General features: G+C 35.9%; 1 protein-coding gene across 12 annotated transcripts in view; it reads right to left on the bottom strand.

Annotated features, from left to right (window-relative positions):
* Positions 1-22,094, bottom strand: part of LOC101713458 (polyphosphoinositide phosphatase) — a 122,377-nt gene that overhangs the window by 20,066 nt on the left and 80,217 nt on the right. For all 12 annotated transcript variants that reach the window (XM_087195962.1, XM_087195967.1, XM_004868809.4 and 9 more), the window contains one exon: positions 8,845-8,983. In XM_087195962.1, coding sequence (XP_087052088.1) covers positions 8,845-8,983 — 139 coding nt within the window. The remainder of the gene's footprint in view (positions 1-8,844; positions 8,984-22,094) is intronic.

The raw sequence follows: 22,094 nt of genomic DNA, 5'->3' as shown, positions 1-22,094 counted from the left end.
TTCCTCTCTTCCCACTGAGATTAACCCCTTCCTTTTCCCTATCCTCTGTTTTTCCCTCTATTCCAGACAAAACACAAATAACAGTAGTACATTATAGTCTGTAAGGGATATTGATAAAAGAGCAAGATTATCAAAACAAGCTTTTGTGGGTTTTTTTTTGGTACTGGGGATCGAACTTGGGTCCTTGCGCTTGCGCAGCAGGCGGCGAAACCACTGAGCTTAATCCCCGGCCCATCAAAACAAGTTTTAATGTTTATGACTGATGTATGGTTGGATTTTTGGTTCTTTCACAATCAGTAGAAATTCTCTCCTTATAACATAGTGACCAGGTCCAACATAATTAAATTGAATAGGCTGAAGTGGTAAATAATACCTATTGACAAATAAAGACAATATTACATCACTGGAAAACAGAATCAAACTTATATATCTTCATACCAGAAATATATTTTGTTTACCCTATTTAATCTTTAGCACAAAAAGAGGAGAAAAATAGGAACATAATAAAACAAGGAAACAAGTACCTTCAAAGACTCTCAACCCTCCCAAAGCAGATCCAAGGGGCACCAATGCAGAGGAAATCAAACACCAAATAGCTGTGCTGCATGAACTAATTAAAGAAGAAGCAGAGAAACTCAGCAAGCTCAAAGATGACATAACCAAAAGACAGTGGAACTAACAAACTGATCAATGTGGTTATGGAAAAACAAAAAATTAGAATAGCTGACTAAATTTATTCAAAACATCAATGACAAATTTATCAAATAAATATAGTCCATGTAAAGGTGCAAAACAGAAATTTCAGAAATAAGGAATTCTACTGATTAAATGAGCAGCAGAAATGACACAGGTGAGGACAGAGTCTTAGACTTCAAAGGCAATGGAGCATACATAGAAATATCTTAAAATGAGAGAGTATGGAAAAGTCATCCAACATCTTATAGATGAAGCTAAGAAGACTAAACTAAGGCTAATTGGAGTTAGAGAAAAATTAGAAGACAGCACACATAGACTTAAAAAATCTGTTTATAGCAGAAAAACAAAAATCAAGCATTGGGAAAGAACTCAATGTATAGGTAAGTGAGGCTTACGGAATGCCAAATAATTACAATGATAAAAGAAGTTCTCCATGATGCATCATAGTAAACAATCTCAAAAGTCCAATACAAGGACGGAATCTTAAAAGCTGTCAGAGAAAAGAAAAAAATCATTTACAAAAGTAAGCACATTGGGATTACAGCAGACTTTTCAACACAAACTTTAAAGGTCAGGAAAGCCTGGACTGAAGAGTTTCAAGCACTAACAGAAAACAACTTTCAACACAGATTAATACATCCTGCAAAACTGTCTTTCAAAACTGATAAAAAATAAGGACATTTCATGACAAAGAACACCTTAAGAAATTAATGAACACCAAACTAGCACCGAAAAAAATACTCAAGAATATCCCTGATAGAGAAAATGAAACCAATAAAGCCAAAAAGTCTGACAGAATGAGTAGATCAAGCAAGGTGAGTGGTTAAACAAAAAGAGAAAAATAAAGGAGTCAACAATGGAATAAGAACACAATGACAGGAATAAGTAAACAGTAATAACTTTTAATGTAAATGGCCTCAACTCCCCAGTTAAAAGACACAGATTGGCAGAGTGGATTAAAAAAATAAAACTAATGGTTTGTTGCAAAGGGGACATATCTAATTAAAAAGAAAGTTGTAGACTAAAAATCAAAAGATGAAAAAAATACTGCATTTTGGGATGGGGATTTGGCTCAGTGGTGCCGTGCCTGCCTTGCAAGCACAAGGTTCTGAGTTCAATCCCTGGTACTGAAAGAAAAAAAAAATTCAATTTTACCAGGACCCCCAAAGAAGAAAGGAAGAGCAATATTATTCTCAAAGTGGACTTCAAGCTAAACTGATAAGAAGAGACAAAAGTTACTACATATTAGTTCAGGGAACAATTCAAGGAGATAACAATTGTAAATACATACATTCCCAATACTGGCGCAATTAATTTCATAAAACAAACACTACTGGACATAAAAGATCAAATAAACACCAGTACAATCAGTAGAGGACCTCAGTACCCCACTTTCACAAATATATCAACTAAACAAAAACTTAACAAGGAAATAGAGCACACGTTTGAACAAATGGACTTAACAGATAACTACAACCTATTATAACAGAACACACATTTTCTAAGCAGAACACAGAACTTTCTCCAAAATAGACCCCATACTAGTCAATAAACCTTGCTTAAATAAATACAAAAACTGAAATCATCCTATGTATACTATAAGATCATAGTGCACTGAAACTAGAAATTAAAAGCAATAGAAACCACAGAAATTTTACACACCTGGACATAGAATAACACACTCTGGAACACTTAATGGGTCAAGAAGAAATCAAGGAAGAAATTAATCAATTCCTAGAATAAAATGGTAATGCCAGAACAACATACAAAAACCTATGGGACACACCGGAAGCAGTCTTAAGAGTTTATTGCTGTGAATGATCATATTAAAAAAACAGACTGAGTTCAAATAAATAACCTAATAATGCACCTCAACCTCTCCTAGAAGGACAGTCCAAACCCAAACCTGACACAAGAAAGAAAATCACAGCAATCAGAATAGAAATCAATGAAATTGAGACCAAAAAAACCACAGAATCAAATCAAAGACCTAGTTCTTTGAAGCAGTGAACAAAAGAGACAAATCCTTAGCCAAACTTACCAAAACAAGGAAAGAAAAGACCCATATAAATACAAGTTACAAATGAAAGAGGCAAATCACAAGGGACACTGCCAAAAATTCTGATGATCATTAGTAACTATTATGAAAAATTGTCTTTCAACAAATTAGAGAAGCTTAAAGAAATGGACAGATTCCTAGACATATATGAATTACCAAAACTGATCCAAGATGTAAAACCCACAAGCATCTAGTAACAGACAGAAAATTGAGGCAATAATAAAAAATCTATCAACAAGAAAAGCTCATGACCTGATGGATTTACTAGTGAATTGTACAAGAATTTCATGGAGGACATAATACTAATGTCCCTGAAACTTTTTAATGAAATTGAATGGAAGGAATACTTCTGAATTCATTCCTGAGTGCTAGCATTATACTGATTCCCAAACCAGGCAACAACTCAACTAAATAAGAAAACTACAGGTCGATTTCTTTAATGAACAGAGACACAAAATCCTCAAGAAGATACTGGCAAACAGAATTCCACAAAACAGGGCCAGGGATTTAGCTCAGTGGTTCCACCGCCTGCTGCGCAAGCGCAAGGACCTGAGGTTCAATTCCCGGTACCAAAAAAACAAAAAGAACCCTGCCAGAATTCCACAAAACATCAAAGATAATACATCATGACCAAGTAGACTTGATCCCAGTGATGCATGAATGGTCAACACATGGAAATCAATAAATGTATTCATGAAAATCACATGATCATCTCAGTAGATGTAGAAAAAAATCTTTGACAAAAGTCAATGTTCATTCATGATAAAAACGTTGAGGAATATAGGTATAGAAAGGATTTATCTCAATCTGATAAAAGTCATTTATGATAAACCTACCACCATCATATTAAATGGGGAAAAGCTGAAAGCTTTTCCTCTAAAATCAGGTACAAGACAAGAATATCCACTATCATCACTCCTGTTGAATACAGTACTCAAAATATTAGCCAGAGCAACCAGGCAAGAGAAAAAATGTTTGGAGTATGTATAAAAAAGAAAGAAGTGAAATTACCATTATTTGCAGATGACATGATCCTTTACATAGAATACTCAAAAATTCTACCCAAAGATTATTAGAATCTGTAAACAAATTTAGCAATATAGCAGGATACAAAAGAAACACAAAAATCAATAGTGTTCTTGTACACCAATAATGAACCCATTAGCAACAAAATTAGGAAAACAACACCATTCACAATAGCATCAAGAAAAATTAAATATTTATGTAGATTTAATTTTTTTTTTTTGGTACCAGGGATCAAACTTGGGACCTTGCACTTGCAAGGCAGGAGGTAGAACCACTGAGCTAAATCCCTGGTCCTAGAAAAATTAAATATTTATGCATGAACATAACTAAGGAAGTGAAAGACCTCTACAACTAAAACTACAGTACTCTGAAAAAGGAGCTCTAAGAAGACACTGGAAAAATGGAAATACCCTGTTCCTGGATAGACAGAATAAATATTGTCAAAATGGACATACTTCCCAAAAGTGATACATAGATTTAATGCAATCCCAAATGAAAACACCATCTGCCTTCCTCACAAAACTAGAGAAAATAATCCTAAAAATTATATAGAACCAGAAAAGACCCAGAATAGCAAAAGCAATCCTGAGCAACAAGAACAAAGCATGAGGTATCACAAACCTGGACTTCGAGTTATATTACAAAGCTACAATGATAAAAAGACCACCAGAGTGGCACAAAACAGACAGATTAGTGGAACAGAATAGTGGATGGTGAAATAATCCCAGGTTAATTCAGCTATCTGATCTTTGACAAAAAAATATGCTGGAGGAAAGATAGCCTTTTTAGCAAATGGTGCTGGGAAAACTGGCTATCCACATGCCAGAGGATTGAATCTAGACTCAAATCTCTCACCATGTACTCAACTAAAATCTATCTAAATATTAAAACAGAAACACTTAACCTGCTGGAAGATAAAATAGGTAAAACTCTTGAAGACATAGATGTAGGCAAGAATTTTATGAACAGAACCTCAACTGGACAAGAAATAACATTAAGAATGAACAAATGCAATGATCTCCAATTAAAAAGTTTCTGCACAGCAAGAGAAACAACCAACAGAGTGGAGAGAAAATCTACAGAAGGGGAAACCATTGTGCAAGCTACGCCTTGCCTCAGACAGAGGACATGTCTAGGATACAAGGACTCAAAACAATTTGAACCCCCAAAATAAAAGATACAATAAAAAATGGGCCAGCAAAATGCATAGATGCTTCTCAGAAGAAGTACAAATGGCTAATAATACCTGAAAAAATGTTCAACATCTCTAGCTATTAGAAAAATGTAAATTAAAACAATACTGAGATTCCACCTCATTTCAGAAATAATAGTTGTCATCAAAAACACAACAAAACACCAAATAATAATAAATGCCTACAAGGTTGTGGGGAGTGCGGGGGGAGGAACTCTTTTACACTGTTAGTGAGAATGTAAAATAGTATAACCACTATGGAAATCAGCATGGAGAATTGTCAAAAAACTGAAAATATAAATCCCATTCAACCCAGCTATTCCCCTTCTAGGTATCTTCACAAAAGAATTAAATACATCCTGGGCTGGGGACTTAGCTCAGTGGTTTTGCCGCCTGCTGCGCAGGCGCAAGGACCCAAGTTCGATCCCTGGTACCAAAAAAAAAAAAAAAAGAATTAAATACATCCTATTACAGTGATCCTTACATACTCATGTTTATAGCAACACAATTCATAATAGTGGAGAGGTGGGTCAGCCTCTATCCTTGAACATTCTGGAAAAAATGGAGGAAGCATAAAGTGCAGTGAAATAAATCTGACATTCAAGCTTAAATACTGCATGGTTTTTCTTATATAAGAAACCAAAAATATAAATGAATTAAAGCACAAAATAACAGACAGGTAATAGGAAACAGGGAGCTAGATCATTTGCAAATGAGAAGACCAAGAGATGAAGGGAGGAAGGAGGAAGCAGAGAAGAGTACATAAAATGAATTAAGATGTGTCATGTACATGTATCAATACTATACAAGGAGTGTAATCATTATTTACTGAAAACATGTACTAATTAAGAAGAGTAATGAAATAATATCTAAAAACAGATTGGTGCCATTATAAACACTTTGATGTGATATATGACATGATAACCACATTAGAACAGAAGTTCAATGAAGACTTTTGATCTGATTAACAAATCTGGGGTTTGACGTAAAAGTAGTTAACCTTAAGAGGTGTTGGTTCAGATGAATGTGAGGCACAGTCAGGGTTATGCCCTTTCCTTATTCAATGGAAATGTTACCTCAGAGTAACACCAAGGATGGGCACCAAGTTTGAGAACATATAATAAAGTTGTTTGCTAAATTTCATTATAACAGTGATAAAATCTTTCTTAAGTTTCCAGATTTTTCATAGGTATCTTATATAATTTTTAGTGAAGGCTAAAACTATGAAATAACTCCTTAAAGAATAATATCAGTGATGCTAATATTTAGTGTACTATTGATGCATTTATATGATCTCATGATTCTCAGAGGAAACTTCTTTGACAGATATAGAAACAATTACATCAACTGGGTGAGTTTGCCCAAGGTCACCCAGGAATTATCCGAAGTCAGGCTCTATAGCCTGGCTGCTTCAGGACTGTGTTTATTCTCACGAGATGCTGTGCTAAGTACCTTCTATATATTTTTTTAGTTAAGTCTCAAAATGACCTTGTGAGGTGTATAGAGTCATCTCTATTTTACAGATAGAAAATGAGGATTCATAAGGTCAACTGATAGTCACAAGTGACACAGTTGGAGAAATTCCAACTCAGCTGTTCCGTGTTCATATCCTGCTGGTGCCCCTGGCTAACCTGTTAATTTCTTTTCAGAATTGTACTGACTGAACTGTCATCAAAATAACTTGTACAGGTTGGTGACAGTAAAAGGCCAAAACAAAACACTGAAATTTCTTAAAGTATTTACAAGGACTATTTATAAGCAGTATCAACTGATGATACAAAAGTCTGACATTCTAGAAGAAAAAACAAAAATAGGAGGGTAATTCATCAAATGAGTGAGCCATACTATCTGCTTTGATAACATTTTATATTCAGAAGCAGGCTTTTAGCTGGTCCCTGCTGAAGCATCTAAATAGCTGAATAATCTCAGCCAAAACACAATCTCTCTGTACTTCAGCTTCCTTTTACACAAAATAGGGTTGTAATACCAGCTTCCTTTTATTCCCATGCATTAGCTACAAAACAGCTTGCCTTAGTTATGTGGCTCAAGATAAACCAAGTGATTTAGTTTATACTTGCAATGTACAGCTCATTTGTGCAGTAGCAGAGTGACTTGGTTGTTCCCATGTTATATCTTAATAGCTTCAATATTGGGTAATATAACATTTTAGAAGATCAATCACATTTACCTATGGTTGATTGTCATCAGCCAAGTGAAAAATTATTTTTACAGTTATTTACATTCATCTCTCATCCAAATAAACATAATTAGTTCAAAATTTTTTGTCAGCAAAAATTTACACAAATGAACATTTATTAATAATAAATTTAATGTGACAACTAGTAGGGTTTCATTTATAGGGAAAGTAAGATCAAAAATTAAATTAGTTATCCCAATAATATGCATGATTAGAATAAATGTGAGAAACATTTAAACTTTGAGACTTAAAATATTTATTTAAAATATTTTGGCAGCAACACAGAATTTGGTAAGAGTTATAGTATTAACACTTGCTAGCCCATCAGTTGTTTGTTGTCTATACACACTGTTATGGCTTGTGTCTAGATATTCCCCCAAAGCCTCATGCAGTCACAGGTGGGGCTTTTCAGAAGTAACTAGATCTAGGGTGTGTGATGCTGATTTTAATTCATGATGCAATGCTAGGATTAAGGCTGCCCCACCCTAGGTGTGATTGCTACCCCAATATAAGGGAAAGAAATATGGTTGCTGTGGTCACTATTGCTTGTTGCTGCTTGCTGCATTGCTGTCTCCTGCCTGCTTGCCATGGACTATTTCTCCTCTGCCATGCCAGCTTGCCTTGGAGTCAGTCAATTATGGGCTGAAATCTCTACTAACTGTGAGCCAAAATAAACTATTCCTTCTTTAACTGGGTGTCAAGTATTTTGTCTCAGCAATGAAAAAAGTAACTAAGACACACACACTTAGCATAGGCTGGCAATGGCCCTTGTGATGTTTGGGAAGCACTGTTGTACAATGTAAAGGCTATATGAAACTGATGCTGTGTGAGAGAAGAGTGCTCTGGGATATATTGATATTCACTATATAGGCTTTTGAACATAATGGAGTACACTCGTGAACAAGAACTGCTCATGTAGCAAAACTGATTACATCAGTACATAGTCCTCAGTTAAAACCACTAAAGAGTTTTCTCATTAAATCCTCACAATGGCTTTTGTGAGGTGTTCCCAGCCATTTGCATTTTGCAGATGGTAAAATGAGACTCAGAGAGGTTAAAGAACTAGTCCAGATTCTCAAAACTGCTGATTCCACCTCAATTCTACCTGTCCCTGAGGCTTACACCACAGAGTAACATATTAAAATGCTTCAGGTAAATTGTTCATTTCTTTTGAGAATATTAATGCAAATTTAACAGTAACTAACCTATGCCCCTGAATGACTCTAGGAAGCCAAACTGAGCGATAGGGGTGATAGGAGTACTAGTGCCACTGCTGTGTGGTCCTGTCTTTACTCTGTCACCCAGAGGGCTGTGTTTCCTGGAGGAAAGAACAATGAAGTCACAAAGTAAACACTGCTTGAATGTCACACTTGAGAAACTGAAGAATCTCAAAGTTCTTTAGGGGTTCACATTTATAAAACACTAAAAAATGACATTGCTGGTTTGTTTTAGTGAAGCTACACTTATGTTCAGTAATGAAGTTCTGAAACTTTATCTGTACCTTAGCAAAACACCAATTGATAATTACAATTTTACTAGCTGACTCTCAGGACATCAACAATAGTAAATTCATGTCAAACGTGGTAAGAATGACTACTTTAGTCTATGTAATTATTTCTCAAAAAGAAAAAGAAACCTCATATTGAAAGCAATAGCAAATCCGAGTTTACATACCTTCTTCTTGTTGGTAAAAGTTTCATGGTATTTTTGTGATGTAGATAAAAATCTGTTGGGAGTTCCCAGAGATGAGGTTTCCCGTCAGTGGGATGGAAAACACCCAGGAAGAGATTAATGGAATCTTGTCTGTCTGCATCTACAGAGCAAAAATATGTATTTCAGAAAACCCATTACTGGTATAGATAATTCAGAAGAATATCTTCCCAGAAGCATAATGATACAAGTGTGATTTCGTAGTTCAGAAAATAAAGGCAGCATTTATATTTCAAACTTCACACAAATCACACAATCTAAACAGTCACTAAGCTTCAAGCAGAATTAAAATCTTCAAAATGTTTTTTTTGTTTCATACTTTTTATAATGTATAGAATAGTGAGTATGAACAAATGCCTCTCGAAAATTAACTCTTAAAAATCTTTAAAAATTCCCTTTTATACCTTAGTGACTAGTTTTATTTTTAAAATGAACACATCCATCCTCATCATTTGTTAGTTTACCTTTAAAGATAAGTAAACTGGTCAGAGACAAATGACCCAATTCCCGCACATATTCTCTTGCACAGTCTTGAATGAGTCAGTTGCATAGTTTCCACTTTTAATTCTTTAACAGATACAATGTTCACAATATTTCCTGGTCCTCTTGGCTATAAGCCTGGCCCATTCTTTTTTTGTGGTTGACAGTGAAGACAAGGGCACATGAATAACAGCTCATTCTAACTATTTCTACTCCAAAATAACCCTTTCAAATTATTAATACGAACTAATACAGCTGACTCTACATAAGTTCTGTTTTCTCTTCCTTTTCCTGATTATATTTTGGTATATATAATAATTAACGCCAAAATTGTCTCATGCACATTTCTACACTTCTCCCTGGAGCCCTTTATTCATTTCCCTTATTTCCTTCTTCCCATTCTTGAGTCCAGTATACTCGTGTTTATGGCAGATATACACAATAGAAATAATAACTTCTTCCCAAAAGTGAGTATAGGACTAAAAAGGTACCACAATAGAAATGACTACTTTTGGAATAAAATAACATTATCATAAAATCAATTTTCTTCCAACAGCTTCAGTGAACATATATATCTGAAATTAGTATTGGGTTATATTATCATTTCAAAAAAGCAAATAAAATGTTGCAGATCAAACTACAAATTCCTGTTATTAGTATTAAAATAACACCTTTCAAGCTAAAAGTAATATGTAAAGATATGTTTACATGCTGAACATATTTGGGGCCTTTTTTCCACTTGTTGACAGAACAAGTATTACATGATGCAAGCATTACTGCCTCAAATTGCACCTCTATACACAATCCAAAAGTAAAAATAGTACTTTTACTGTATCTACATTCTTTATGGTCTTTGAGTGGCCTTAATGGCACTAATAGTTCATTCTTTGTAGTGCCTCAAAATATCTCAATACCATCTAGAGAAGCTTTCTGTTTTCAGTCCTGTTTTCAAGAGTTTCTTTGACCCTTTAAACCTAATAGCTTCCTTTAAATTTTAGCAAGTATGGTAAAATGTAAGATGTGATAAACACAACCAAGAAAAGGCTATTCCTTCACAGGGTCATAAGGAAGATTTTTTGAATGTACACTGTTGCTATAATTTAAAACATAATGTTATGGTCACCCACAAAGCTTAGGCTGTAAGGTCACCCTGATGTGCCCAAAGATCTCTGGCTACTTTTACTAGAAATAAGACAATCTTTTTGAGGAATATGGTAGTATCTTGGATGTGGACAAAAGCTTAAAAGAGGTAGGTCCTCTGTAGTTGTGGATAATAAGTGGGCAAAATTATTACCTACTCTTCTACTCAGTCATGAGTTAGTGCCAAAAAGAATATGAACAATTCAAATGCCATTCAAACAGTTAAGCATTAACCAATTTTTTTTTATTAACAATAGTTAAATAGGGCTGGGGATTTAGCTCAGTGGTTCCTCTGCCTGCCTCAAAAGTGCAAGGTCCCGAGTTCGATCCCAGGTAAAAAAAAACAACCAAAAAACAACACTTAAATAGATCAAGTTTGAATATAAAATATTTTGATTAGACAAAAAATTTATTTTGGAACGCGTATTTGTTGTTCTAATATTGTTCGTGATAAAATAACCTCTGAAAGCAGTAATAGAAGGAAACACTACTCTGTAAATCATAGTGTTGAACCCTTAGGGGAAGAAACAATGAACATAGATCCTAACCCTGCACCACACGTTGAAATAAATACTAGTTAAATATAAGAAAAGTACAGATAAACCTCTGGTAGAAAAAAAGGTACACATAACTTTAAAAGAAGCAAAAGTAGTCAATGAACATACAAAAGTCCAGCTTCCCTAGTTAACAAACAAGTGAAAATTTTGTATGTAAGTTGGCATTTTATACCTACCAAGTTGAAAAATACTTTTCAAAATTAGGGCCGGGGATTTAGCTCAGTGGTTCTGGTGCCTGCCTCGCAAGCTGAGGACCCGAGTTCGATCCCCAGTACAAAAAAAAAAAAAGAGCACTTCCACACTCGACCAATGGGAGCATTAATTATTTAATACTTTCTGAAGGCAATTTGGCTAGATAAGTCTATACAAAAGTCCTAAAAAATACTTGTACTCTCTGATCTGATAAATATGCATCTGTTATTTTTATAAGATCAAAGTTATGTGAAAAAGGCCTTTGTTCAAAGATGCTTATTTAGAAGAACCCTAGATGAACAATAACAAATAACTAAATTATGATGCTTCTGAAGAATACAGTATCAAAATATAACTGAAAATCATGTTGTAGAAGAATATTTAAGGCCATAAAAATTATTCACATAATATAAAAGGACAAAAAGCAGATTACAAGTACAAACTGCATGTGTAGTAAAACAAGAGGATCATGTTCTCCTAAAGGTGAATGAGTGGTTATCTCTGGAAAGTGTCAATTATATGATTTATTCATAAGCTATTCTGTACTTTCTACAATTAATGTATATTAATTTATTAAATTAATTCATTGAAGAACTTATTATACCCCTTACTAGGAATACAAGACCGACAAGGACCTGGCTCCTAGGGACTTACAATTCACAGAAAGAGACATAAATATCCACAAGTAAATAATGACAGTGTGCTTTCAGAGGATGTAAATTCAGTGGAGAAAATAAAAGTGACATGAGAGGGGAAAGAGAAGAGAATGACACAGGTTTGGCAGCTAGAGAAAAAGGGAGACCCTGAAGTGTTTGAGGAAATAACATTTAACTGAGGATAAGAAGGAGGTGGTCACACAGAGCTTCAAGACTGTGTGCTGCCCAAGGAGAAGGACAAATGATTGCAGAGGCCTGGAGAGGGAACAAGCTGAGAAGCTGCACCACCATAAAGAAGGCCACAGAGGCTGGCAGGTAGTGGGATGGGAAAGAGCATCCTATTAGAGGCAGATGGAGCCAGATTATACGAGGCCCTAGAGGCCATGTGACAAACTCAATTTTAAATGCAATGGAAGATTTGGAAGGGACTTTAAAAGGGTGACTAAATTAGACAGGATCTGATTTAAATTAAAAAAAATTCACTCTATCTGCTGTGAAGAGCTAGAGATGAATAAGGAACTGTTGTGGCTGTCCAGGTGGGAGGCAATGGTCGTCGTGACAACAGTAGGGATGAAATATAGCAGCACATTTGGGATATACTTTGGGTTTCCCATTATTCTTAAGTTAAAAAGCTCTTAGCATTCTCTTGTATGTTCTCCTTTCAGTGGAGAGAAGAAAGAGAAAGGACTATAATAGCATCTCAAAGCATTTCATAATGCTAGGAGATCCAGCTCAGCAGTTTTCTGTGAGCACTTCTTTCTGTGCATGGTGTCTTTACCCTGTGAGCTTTTATTTATTTTTTTAAATCCCTGCAGAGGTCATGTTCACTCACCATGAATGCACATATATACATTCACTACATTTAACATACACACGTGTGTGGAGTGTGTATGTACTAATAATTTATTATCATATATAGAAATCAGTTTCTGTAGGTAATCAGTTTCTATATAGGATTTTAATTTGATAAGCTCCAGCAAAAAAAATCAAGCTTATAAAATTTGAATTTAAAAAATGAAAAAGAGAAGCATTTGGGGAAGATGGAAGACTGGTAAGGAGCAATAAATTATCCTATCCAAGATTTGGAATCTAGACACTGGAACACAAGAAATTGGGGCAGAAAAGGAGGGAGGTAGATTCCTGGGACCCAGAAAGGATCTGAAAGGAAACTGAAGCCTATAGAGAAATTGAAGATTCAGATTACAACACAGAAAAATGAAGGGGCAATCTGCACATTCCCCCTGGCTCCTGGCTCCTGGCCAGAGAAAGGAAGATTGAATCTACAGAGACACAGTGAAAGTGGGAGACTCCGGAGGCATTCAGGGAGAAACACAACAGTGGATGCTGTGCACTACAATAGCTGGTGAATGACTCTCTAGTCCAAGTGTCTGCCATATCCCTGGAGAGGGTTACCTAGTCGGATACCATTTTCAGGAAGGGTCAACTGAACCTGGGATTTGGAGCAGCCACAGGTTGGCTTCATCTCAGAGCTTCCAATGTTAAACTCCCACAGTGACTGGATGAAGATATCCACAGAAGAAATACATGGTCAGAGAGCCATAGTCAGGCTGGCAAGAGACACTAGGGTGTTATAAGCTAAATGACTCAGGCCCCATTCCTAGGACCAGAGCCCAGGTTCAACCTGACTCTCTGTGGATTTGAAAGTCTCAAACTGGTACACTGTCCTAATCCTACTGCCAGATTCCTGGGATTATCCAGCAAGATCTGGGATCTGATTGTCTCCCTGGTCTACCATTGAGAGCAGAGTCACACCTTGAAATGGACACTGTAACAAAACTGTAGACCTCAGAAAATAACTGCAGGGTTGAAATCATAAAGAAAATTCTCTTTTTTCCTTTGTTATTGGTCTTTCTAAAAATTTTTGTTCATTTTTTTTTTCATTGCTTGCTTTTCTTGGTGAGTGTGAACATTGTTTTTAGTTATTTTGTTTTGTTTTGTTCTTTTGTTTTCTCCTTCTTTCCTTCCCTCCTGTCTTCTTCACCTGTTTCCTGAGGCTCAGGTAATCTTCCTTGCTTCTAATCTCTTTTAATTCTTTAATTTCTCTATTTTTTCCTCTTCTTTCTTTTAAATTTTCTCTTTAAGATACTAATAAATCTTAGTATCCCTTTTTTTCTTTTCCAGTACAGAAATTGAACTCAGGACCTTGCACTTGCCAGGCAGGCATGGCATCACTGAGCTACATCCCTGGCCTCTGATAACTATAAATCTTGAAGCTAGGGTTAAAGGTTGCAAATTATAAGTCATCATAGTTTGTTATTTTCCAATGTGTGTTTGATGCTATTGTTATTACTGATTACTTTAGTCAAAGTGACACAGTTGTGATCAACTGATCTTCCTTGTATGCCAATATCTAGATTATATGGGGATCATAAATAATACTATGATCCAGTACCCAAAAACCGAGTTCTATGCCAGATGAAATTAGAGATTTCATCTCTAATAAACAGAAGAGGCAAGATCCTGGGACTGACTCAAAGGTCCAAAACCAGTTACACCTAGAAGACATCTCTGAAAACTAGCCTTTCCTGAAGAGGTCTCAATACCACAAGCAATTTACAAGCCTCAAAACCAGAAAACAAATAAAGAAAGAAAATGAGAAAACACGGAAGCAAGAAGCAAGCCAACACTCCCAACTTGCCCAAGTCAAATCCAGGGGGTATTGAGGTGGAAGAAAACAATGGCCATTCAGCTGAACTTTGTGAAATGGTAATAGTGCAAATAACAAAATAGATGAATAACTCTCTTGACAAAACCAAAACAGAAATAATTACACAGGTGATTAAAGAGATGATGACCATACTGAAGGAAATGGTTAGTGAAACTAGAGTAGGTACAGACAAAAAAGTAGAGGAGCTAAAAAAAGACAGGGAAACCATGAATGCCCAGCATAGGAAAGAGCTGGATTCCATGAAAGAGATTCAAACAGATATCCAGGAGATTAAAAATTCTATTGAAGGTATATATAGTAGAATCAACCCACGTGAAGATAGATTATCCGATCTAGAAGACATGGTTGTGGCCTGTGAACATCAAATGAAAGACTTCTTAAAAGTAACAAGGAACCATGAAAAATCTAACAGCTGCTAGATGATGTAAAGAAGAATGACAAGATTAATGGGAATCAATGAAGAATCAAAAGACAACACAATGGACCAAAAAACTTGTTCACAGAAATAATAGAAAGCTTTCCAAGCATGGAAAACGAATTTGACATAGAGACAAGGGATCACAAATAGCCATTAGCAGAAAAAACATCAAGGCATATAACAGTCAGAAATGCAACACAAGAACAGAATATAAAAAACTGTTAGAGAAATGAAACAAATCAGCTATCAAGGAAAACTACTCAGAATCACAGCAGAATTCTCAATACAAACTCTTAAGTCAAGGAGAAAGCTTAGAACAAAGAATTTCAAGCCCTAAAAGAAAACCTCTGACCCAGATTGATGTACCCTGCAAAATGATTTTTCAAAATTGACGGAGAAATAAGATTCTTCCATGATAAAGAACACCTGAAGAAATTTATGACCACCAAACCAGCACTCCAAAAAGTTTCGAAGGATATTTTAGAAAAAGATAACTAAGACTACAATTCCATGAACCCCAAGAGAATTAATCCACCAGTCAAGGCAAGCAATTAAACAGAATGGGAAAGAAAGGAAACCAAGAACAGGAAAATTATATGACAAGGATAAGTCAATACTTATTAGTTATAATCATCCATGCAAATGGTCTCAATTTACCAATCATAAGGAACAGACTGGCAGAAAGGATCAAGAAACAAGATCCAACAATATGCTGCATACAAGAGATACATTTAACTAGAAAAGAAATTCATAGATGGTAAATCAAAGGATGGAAAATAATACTTCATGAGACAGGAACCTGGAACAAAGCATGGGTAGCTATTCAATTTGCAGACACAGTATATTTCCAGCCAAAACTGATCAAGAAAGACAAAGAAGGTCACTACATCCTTGTAAAGAGAATAATCCAAGAGGAAGAGATAACAATCATAAATATGTGTGTACCAAATAACAGCACACTAATTATATAAAACAAGTATTAATAAACATGAAACATCAAATGAGCATAAATACAACTGTAATGGGGGATCTCAACAACCCACTGTCACAAACATACCAAAAAAACATCAACAAAGAATTATCAGAGCTGAACCAAACCTCTGAACAAATAGACTAAGTAGATATCTGCAGTGTCTTCACCCACATCAAAATCTACGGCTGCACACAGGATATTTTCCTAAACAGACCACATATTAACTAGCTCATAGAACATGTTTAAGTAAATACAAAGGCACTGAAATTGTCTCATGCATATTATCAGATCATAGTGCGGTGAAATTGGAAAACAATGGCAAAAGAAACCACAAAAACTGCATAAAAACATGGAAATTAAATGACACTCTCCTGAACAACCAATGCATCAGAGATGAAATTAAAGAAGAAATTAGTTTGTACAATTAAACTTATAGAACTTAATGGGACACAATGAAAGCAGTCATATGAGGGAAATTTAAAGCGGTGAATTCACACATCAGCAAAACAAAGTGAGCTCAAATAAACAACCTAATGTTGAACCTCAAGATACCAGAAAAAGAAAAGCAAGTTAAACCCAAACCTTGCATGTGGGAGGAAATTATAAAAATCAGAGCAGAAAAGAATGCAATTGAGACAAAAAAAACAATACAAAGAATCAATGAATCAAAGGGTTGGTTCTTTGAAAGCTTAAATAAAATAGGTAAACGCTTAGCAAAACTTATCAAAAGAAGGAAAGAAAAGACCCAAATCCATGCAATTAGGAATGAAAAGGGTGAAATCACAACAGGTCCTACAGAAATCCAGAAGCTCATTAATACTTTGAGAACCTGTACTCTAATAAGATGGAAACCACAGAAGAAATGGAAACATTCCTATATACATATGAATTATGAAAGCTGAGTCAGAAAGATATAAAAATTCTAACCAACAAAATATCAAGCAATGAAGTTGAAGATGTAATTAAAAAACCTAACAACAAAGAAAAGCTTGGGTTCTGATCAATTCACTGCTGAATTCTACAAGAACTTTAGAGAAGATCTAATGCCACCATTCTTCAAACTCTTTAATGAAATTGAAAAGGAAGCAATACTCCCAAAGTCATTCCTGGAAGCAAGTTTTACCCTGATGCCAAAATCAGAGAAGAATCTAACCAAAAAAGAGAACTACAGGCCAATCTCCCTAATAAACAAAGGTGCAAAAATTCTCAATAAGATACTGGCAAACAGAATGTAGCAGATCATCAAGAAGATTATATACCATGATCAAATTGGATAGTTTGATTCATAGCAGGGATACAGGGATGGTTCAACATACGCAAATCAATAAATGTAATACACTATATTTACAGAGCTGAGGACAAAAACCACGTGATCATCTACCAATAGACTCAGAAAAAGCATTTCACAAAATCCAACACCCACTCATGATAAAAAACCTATAGAAAACTGGAATAGGGCTTGGGGATTTAGCTCAGTGGTTCCACCACCTGCCTCACAAGCACAAAGTCCAGAGTTCAATCCCCAGTACGAAAAGAAAAAGAAAAGAAAATTGGAATAGATGGTCTTCATCACAGTCTAATAAAAGCCATCTATGACAATCCAACAACCAACATCATAGTAATTGGTCAAAAACTGAAAGCTTTCACTCTAAAATCATGAACAAGACAACAATGTCCACTATCACCACTCCTATTCAATATAGTTCTGGAAACACTAGCTAGAGCAATTAGGCAAGAAAAAGAAATAAAAGAAATATGGATAGGAAAGGAAGAAGTTAAATTATCATTATTTGTAGATGACAAGATACTTTACATATAAGACTCCAAAAACTCAAACAAAAGACTTCTAGATTTAATAACCAAATTCAATAGAGTAGCTGGATACAAAGTGAACACTCAAAAATCAATAGCCTTCTATCAACAGTCACAAATAACAAACTCACTGAAAAAGAAATTAGGGAAACAACACCTTTCACAATAGCATCGAAAAAAATGAAATACTTAGGAATCAATCTCACAAAGGAAGTTAAAGATCTTTACACTGAAAATGACAGTACTCTTAAAAAGGAGATTGAAAAGGATATCAGAAAATGGAAAGATATCCCTTCCTCGTGGGTGGGAAGAACCAACATAGTGAAAATGGCCATACTCTCAAAATTGCTATACAGATTTAATGCAATCCCAATCAAAACACCATTAGCATACCTCACAGAAATAGAGAAATTATTTCTAAAATTCATTTGGAATCAGAAGAGACCTAGAATAGCAAAAACAATTCTGGGAAACAAAGGCAAGGCAGGGTACATCACAATCCCTGACTTGAAATTATACTACAGAGCTACTGTGATAAAAACTGCATGGTACTGGCAAAAATACAGACCTGAGGATCAATGGAACAGATGAGAAGATGCAGAAACAATCCCAAACACACTCTGCCAGGCACCTTATCTTTGACAAAGGGGCTAAACACCTTCACTAGAAGATACCTTGTTTAACAAATGGTGCTGGAAAAACTGGCTTTCTACATGCCAAAGACTAAAACTAGACCCATGTCTCTCACCATGCATTAAACTAAAATCACAATGGATCAAAGATCTAAATATTAAAACAGAAACACTAAATCTGCTGAAACCAAGAACAGGTAGAATGCTTGAAGACACAGGTGTAGGCAAAGACTTCATGAACAAAACCCTGATCGAACGGGAAATACTACAAAGAATCAACAACTGGGACCTCATCTTATTAAAAAGCTTTTGTACAGCAAGAGAAATCACCAAGAGTAAAAATACAGCCCACAGAGAGGGAAACCATTTTAGCCTGTGGTTCCTCAGACAAAGGACTAATATCTAGAACATACAAAGAATTGAAAAAAATCAGATACCCCCAATTTAAAGACCCAATCCAAAAATGGGCATCTGAATTGAATACACATTTCTCAGATGAAGAAGTAGAAATGGCAAATAAATCCATACAAAAATGTTCAACATCACTGGCCACTCAAGAGATGCAAATTAAAACAATGCTGAGATTCCACCGAACTCCAGAAAGAATGGCTGCTATCAAGAAATCAACCAAAAACAAATGCTGGAGGGGCTGAAGGGAAAATGGAACCCTTCCCCACTGTTGGTGGGAGGGTAAACTGGTGCAACTGCTGTGGAAATCAGTGTACAGATTTCTCAAAAAATCTAGGATTAGAGGTCCCATTGACCATTCTGAGTATCATCCCAAAAGAATTAAAAGCATCATACCACTGTGATTATATATGCACACCCATGTTTACAGCGGCACAGTTTTGTAATAGCTAAATCATGGAAACAACTCAAATGCCCATCAATTGATGAGTGAATAAAAACAGACTTTAAAAAAATATGTAATGGACTACTATTCAGCCATAAGAAAGGATAAACTTGAGACATTTCTAGGTAAATGGATGCACCTTGAAACTATACTCTTAAGTGAAATAAACTGAACACACACATGTAAATATGGCAGAGTCTCTCTGGGATGAGAAAGTGAAAGTGTAAATAAGGACCACAATGTATAATAGATATTATGAAAGAGGAAGAAATTGTTCAACATTATACTGTGTGAGATACTTTGTTAATGATGCAAAAAAAGGAATAGTATTAAGAAACAAGTTGAGAGATAGATTAACAAATGAAAATATATTCTTTCAAGATCATGATACAGTGTAAACTGCTGTATATTATCCTCTATATTTTACCTACTGCAATTTTAAAATAAGTTGTACTCCATAATGACATCATGCTTCTCAAAGTGAAGAAAAGGGTTTTAGCTGCACTACTCCTAATAAATACTCTTCGTAGTAGTTCATCTTCCAGTTGGGCCTAATTCTGCCTCACCTTTCCATAGGTGCACATTGGTTTATCAGGACCATCAGTACCTTTCAGTACCATGCTTTTGTTTTTAAGTTAGGTACAGCTACATATTCATTGTCTTCTAGTCTTATCAAAAAACCTTGGTCCTTAAGTGTCAATAATGATCCTCATTACAGGACAATGATTACAGGACGGGGCAGAATGTATGTCCTTTCCATAGGGCAGTTCTAAACCTTTGATATGGTGACACACATGCAGAGATAGCCACAGTTGTTGGCACAAGTCGTATTACTGCTTCATATTCTCCTCTATTTTTAGGTGTTAGATGGTGTCTCCTGAAAGGGTGTTTTGAAGTTAGCCCAATATCTGTTTGGAAATAAGATCTTTGTTGATCTAATCAAATTCAGATACAATCACATTGAAGTACAGCAGGTCTTGAATTCAGTATGACCTAAGAAAAGGAGAGGCAGAGAGGTATATGCCATGAAGGAACAGGCTCTTGGGAAGAGTGCCATGTTCATGCAGCAGAGGAGTAAGCATTGTCATGGCAAGTCAAGGAACACCACGGATTGCCAGCAGACACCAGAAGCTACAAAGAAGCAGCAAGAATGCTCCCACTAAGTTTCAGAGCCAGCATTGCCCTGCTGACACTTTGATTTTAGACTTCTGGCATGCAGAACTATAAGACAATAAATTCAAGCTTTCAGCTGTATCTACTTTGTTATGGCAGCTCTCAGAAACTGAGAAAGACTTTTCCTGGGTATGTGTGGCCCTGCGATTTGCGTCTGACCAGAGCCACATGGCAAAGATGGTGGGACATTACCCCACATTCCAAGCGGTCAGAGAGGAGTCCATCTTGCTAGCAGCCTCCTTCTATACACTCCTCCCTTGCCTGCTGCGAGGAAGGAAGTTTCCATGAGTCCTACAGCCACACGGAACTGGATTCTGCCAACAAACACATGAGCCATGGAGAGGATCCTTCCCTAAAAGGGGAAAACTCATTCTTTTTTTTTTTCCTTAAATTCTTTTACTGGTACATTTTAGGTATACAATACATTTACACTTATCATTGGAAACTTGTACCTGTACATGATGTATCTTGGTTCTCATTTTTTCCCTATTACCTGCCCTCCCTTCATCCCCTCCACCCTTCCCTATTTATAAAGAATTTGTTTCCTTTTTTTCCATTTCTCAAATTTTTCCTTTCCCTTCTTTCCTTTCCCCTACTCCTCCCACTTCCCCTTTCCCTCTGGACCTTCTGTTCCTATTTTGCATTATCAATTATTCATTTTAATCACTGGAACATTCTAGGTATACAATATAATGGCATTCATCATTGGAAATTTCCACCTTTACATAATCTCTCTTGGTTCTTATTTTTCACCCTTCCCCTGCCCTCCCTACAACCCCTCCACCCCTATTTACAAAGGCTTTGTTTCCATTTTTCCATTTTCTCATATTAATTCCATTCCCTTCTTTCCTTTTCCCTGTCCCTCCCACTTCCCCTTCCCCTTTGTCCCTTTTCTATTTCACATTATCTATTTTACCTTTCAGTTCTTATTTACGCTTTCAGTTTCTCACACTAGAAAAACTATTTGGTATTTACATATGTGTGTCCTATTTATTTCACTTCAGAGTATCGCCTCAGTGTGGGTCCAATTAGCTATCAATGGCTCTAATTTCTCATTTTATATGGATGAGTAGTATTCCATTTTATAAAAACACCACATTTTCTTTATCCAGTCTCCAGTTCACGGGCATTTGGGCTGCTTCCAAGTTTTAGCTATTACAAACTGTGCTGCTAAAACATGGGTGCACATATATCACTGTGGTATGATTCTTTTAATTCTTTGGGGAAGATTTCCAGCAGGGGAATAGCGGGGTCAAATGGGACTTCCAGTCCTAGTTCTTTGAGGTATCTCCATACTGATTTCCATAGTGGTTGCATAAGTCTACACTCCCACCAGCAGTGGAGCAGGGTTCCTCTTTCCCCACAGCCCTGGCAGCATTTGTTATTGGTTGATTTCATGATAGTAGCCATTCCATCTGGAGTGAGGTGGAATTTCAGCATTGTTTTCATTTGCATCTCTCAAATGACCAATGATGTTGAACATTTTTCCATATATTTGCTATTTCTACTTCTTTGTCTGAGAAATGTCTGTTCATTTCAGATGCCCATTTTCGGATTGTGTCTTTAAAGTTGGGAGGTCTGATCTTTTTAAGTTCTTTATAGATTCGAGATAGTAGGCCTTTGTCTGAGGAACAGCAGA

Source organism: Heterocephalus glaber, unplaced genomic scaffold (assembly GCF_053883595.1).
Source record: "Heterocephalus glaber isolate CG9 unplaced genomic scaffold, H.glaber_assembly_v1.0 deba00001610, whole genome shotgun sequence".
In the NCBI taxonomy this organism is placed as follows: Eukaryota; Metazoa; Chordata; class Mammalia; order Rodentia; family Bathyergidae; genus Heterocephalus; species Heterocephalus glaber.
The sequence above is the reverse complement of the archived record's forward strand: the minus strand, read 5'-3'. Positions and strand labels throughout refer to the sequence as shown.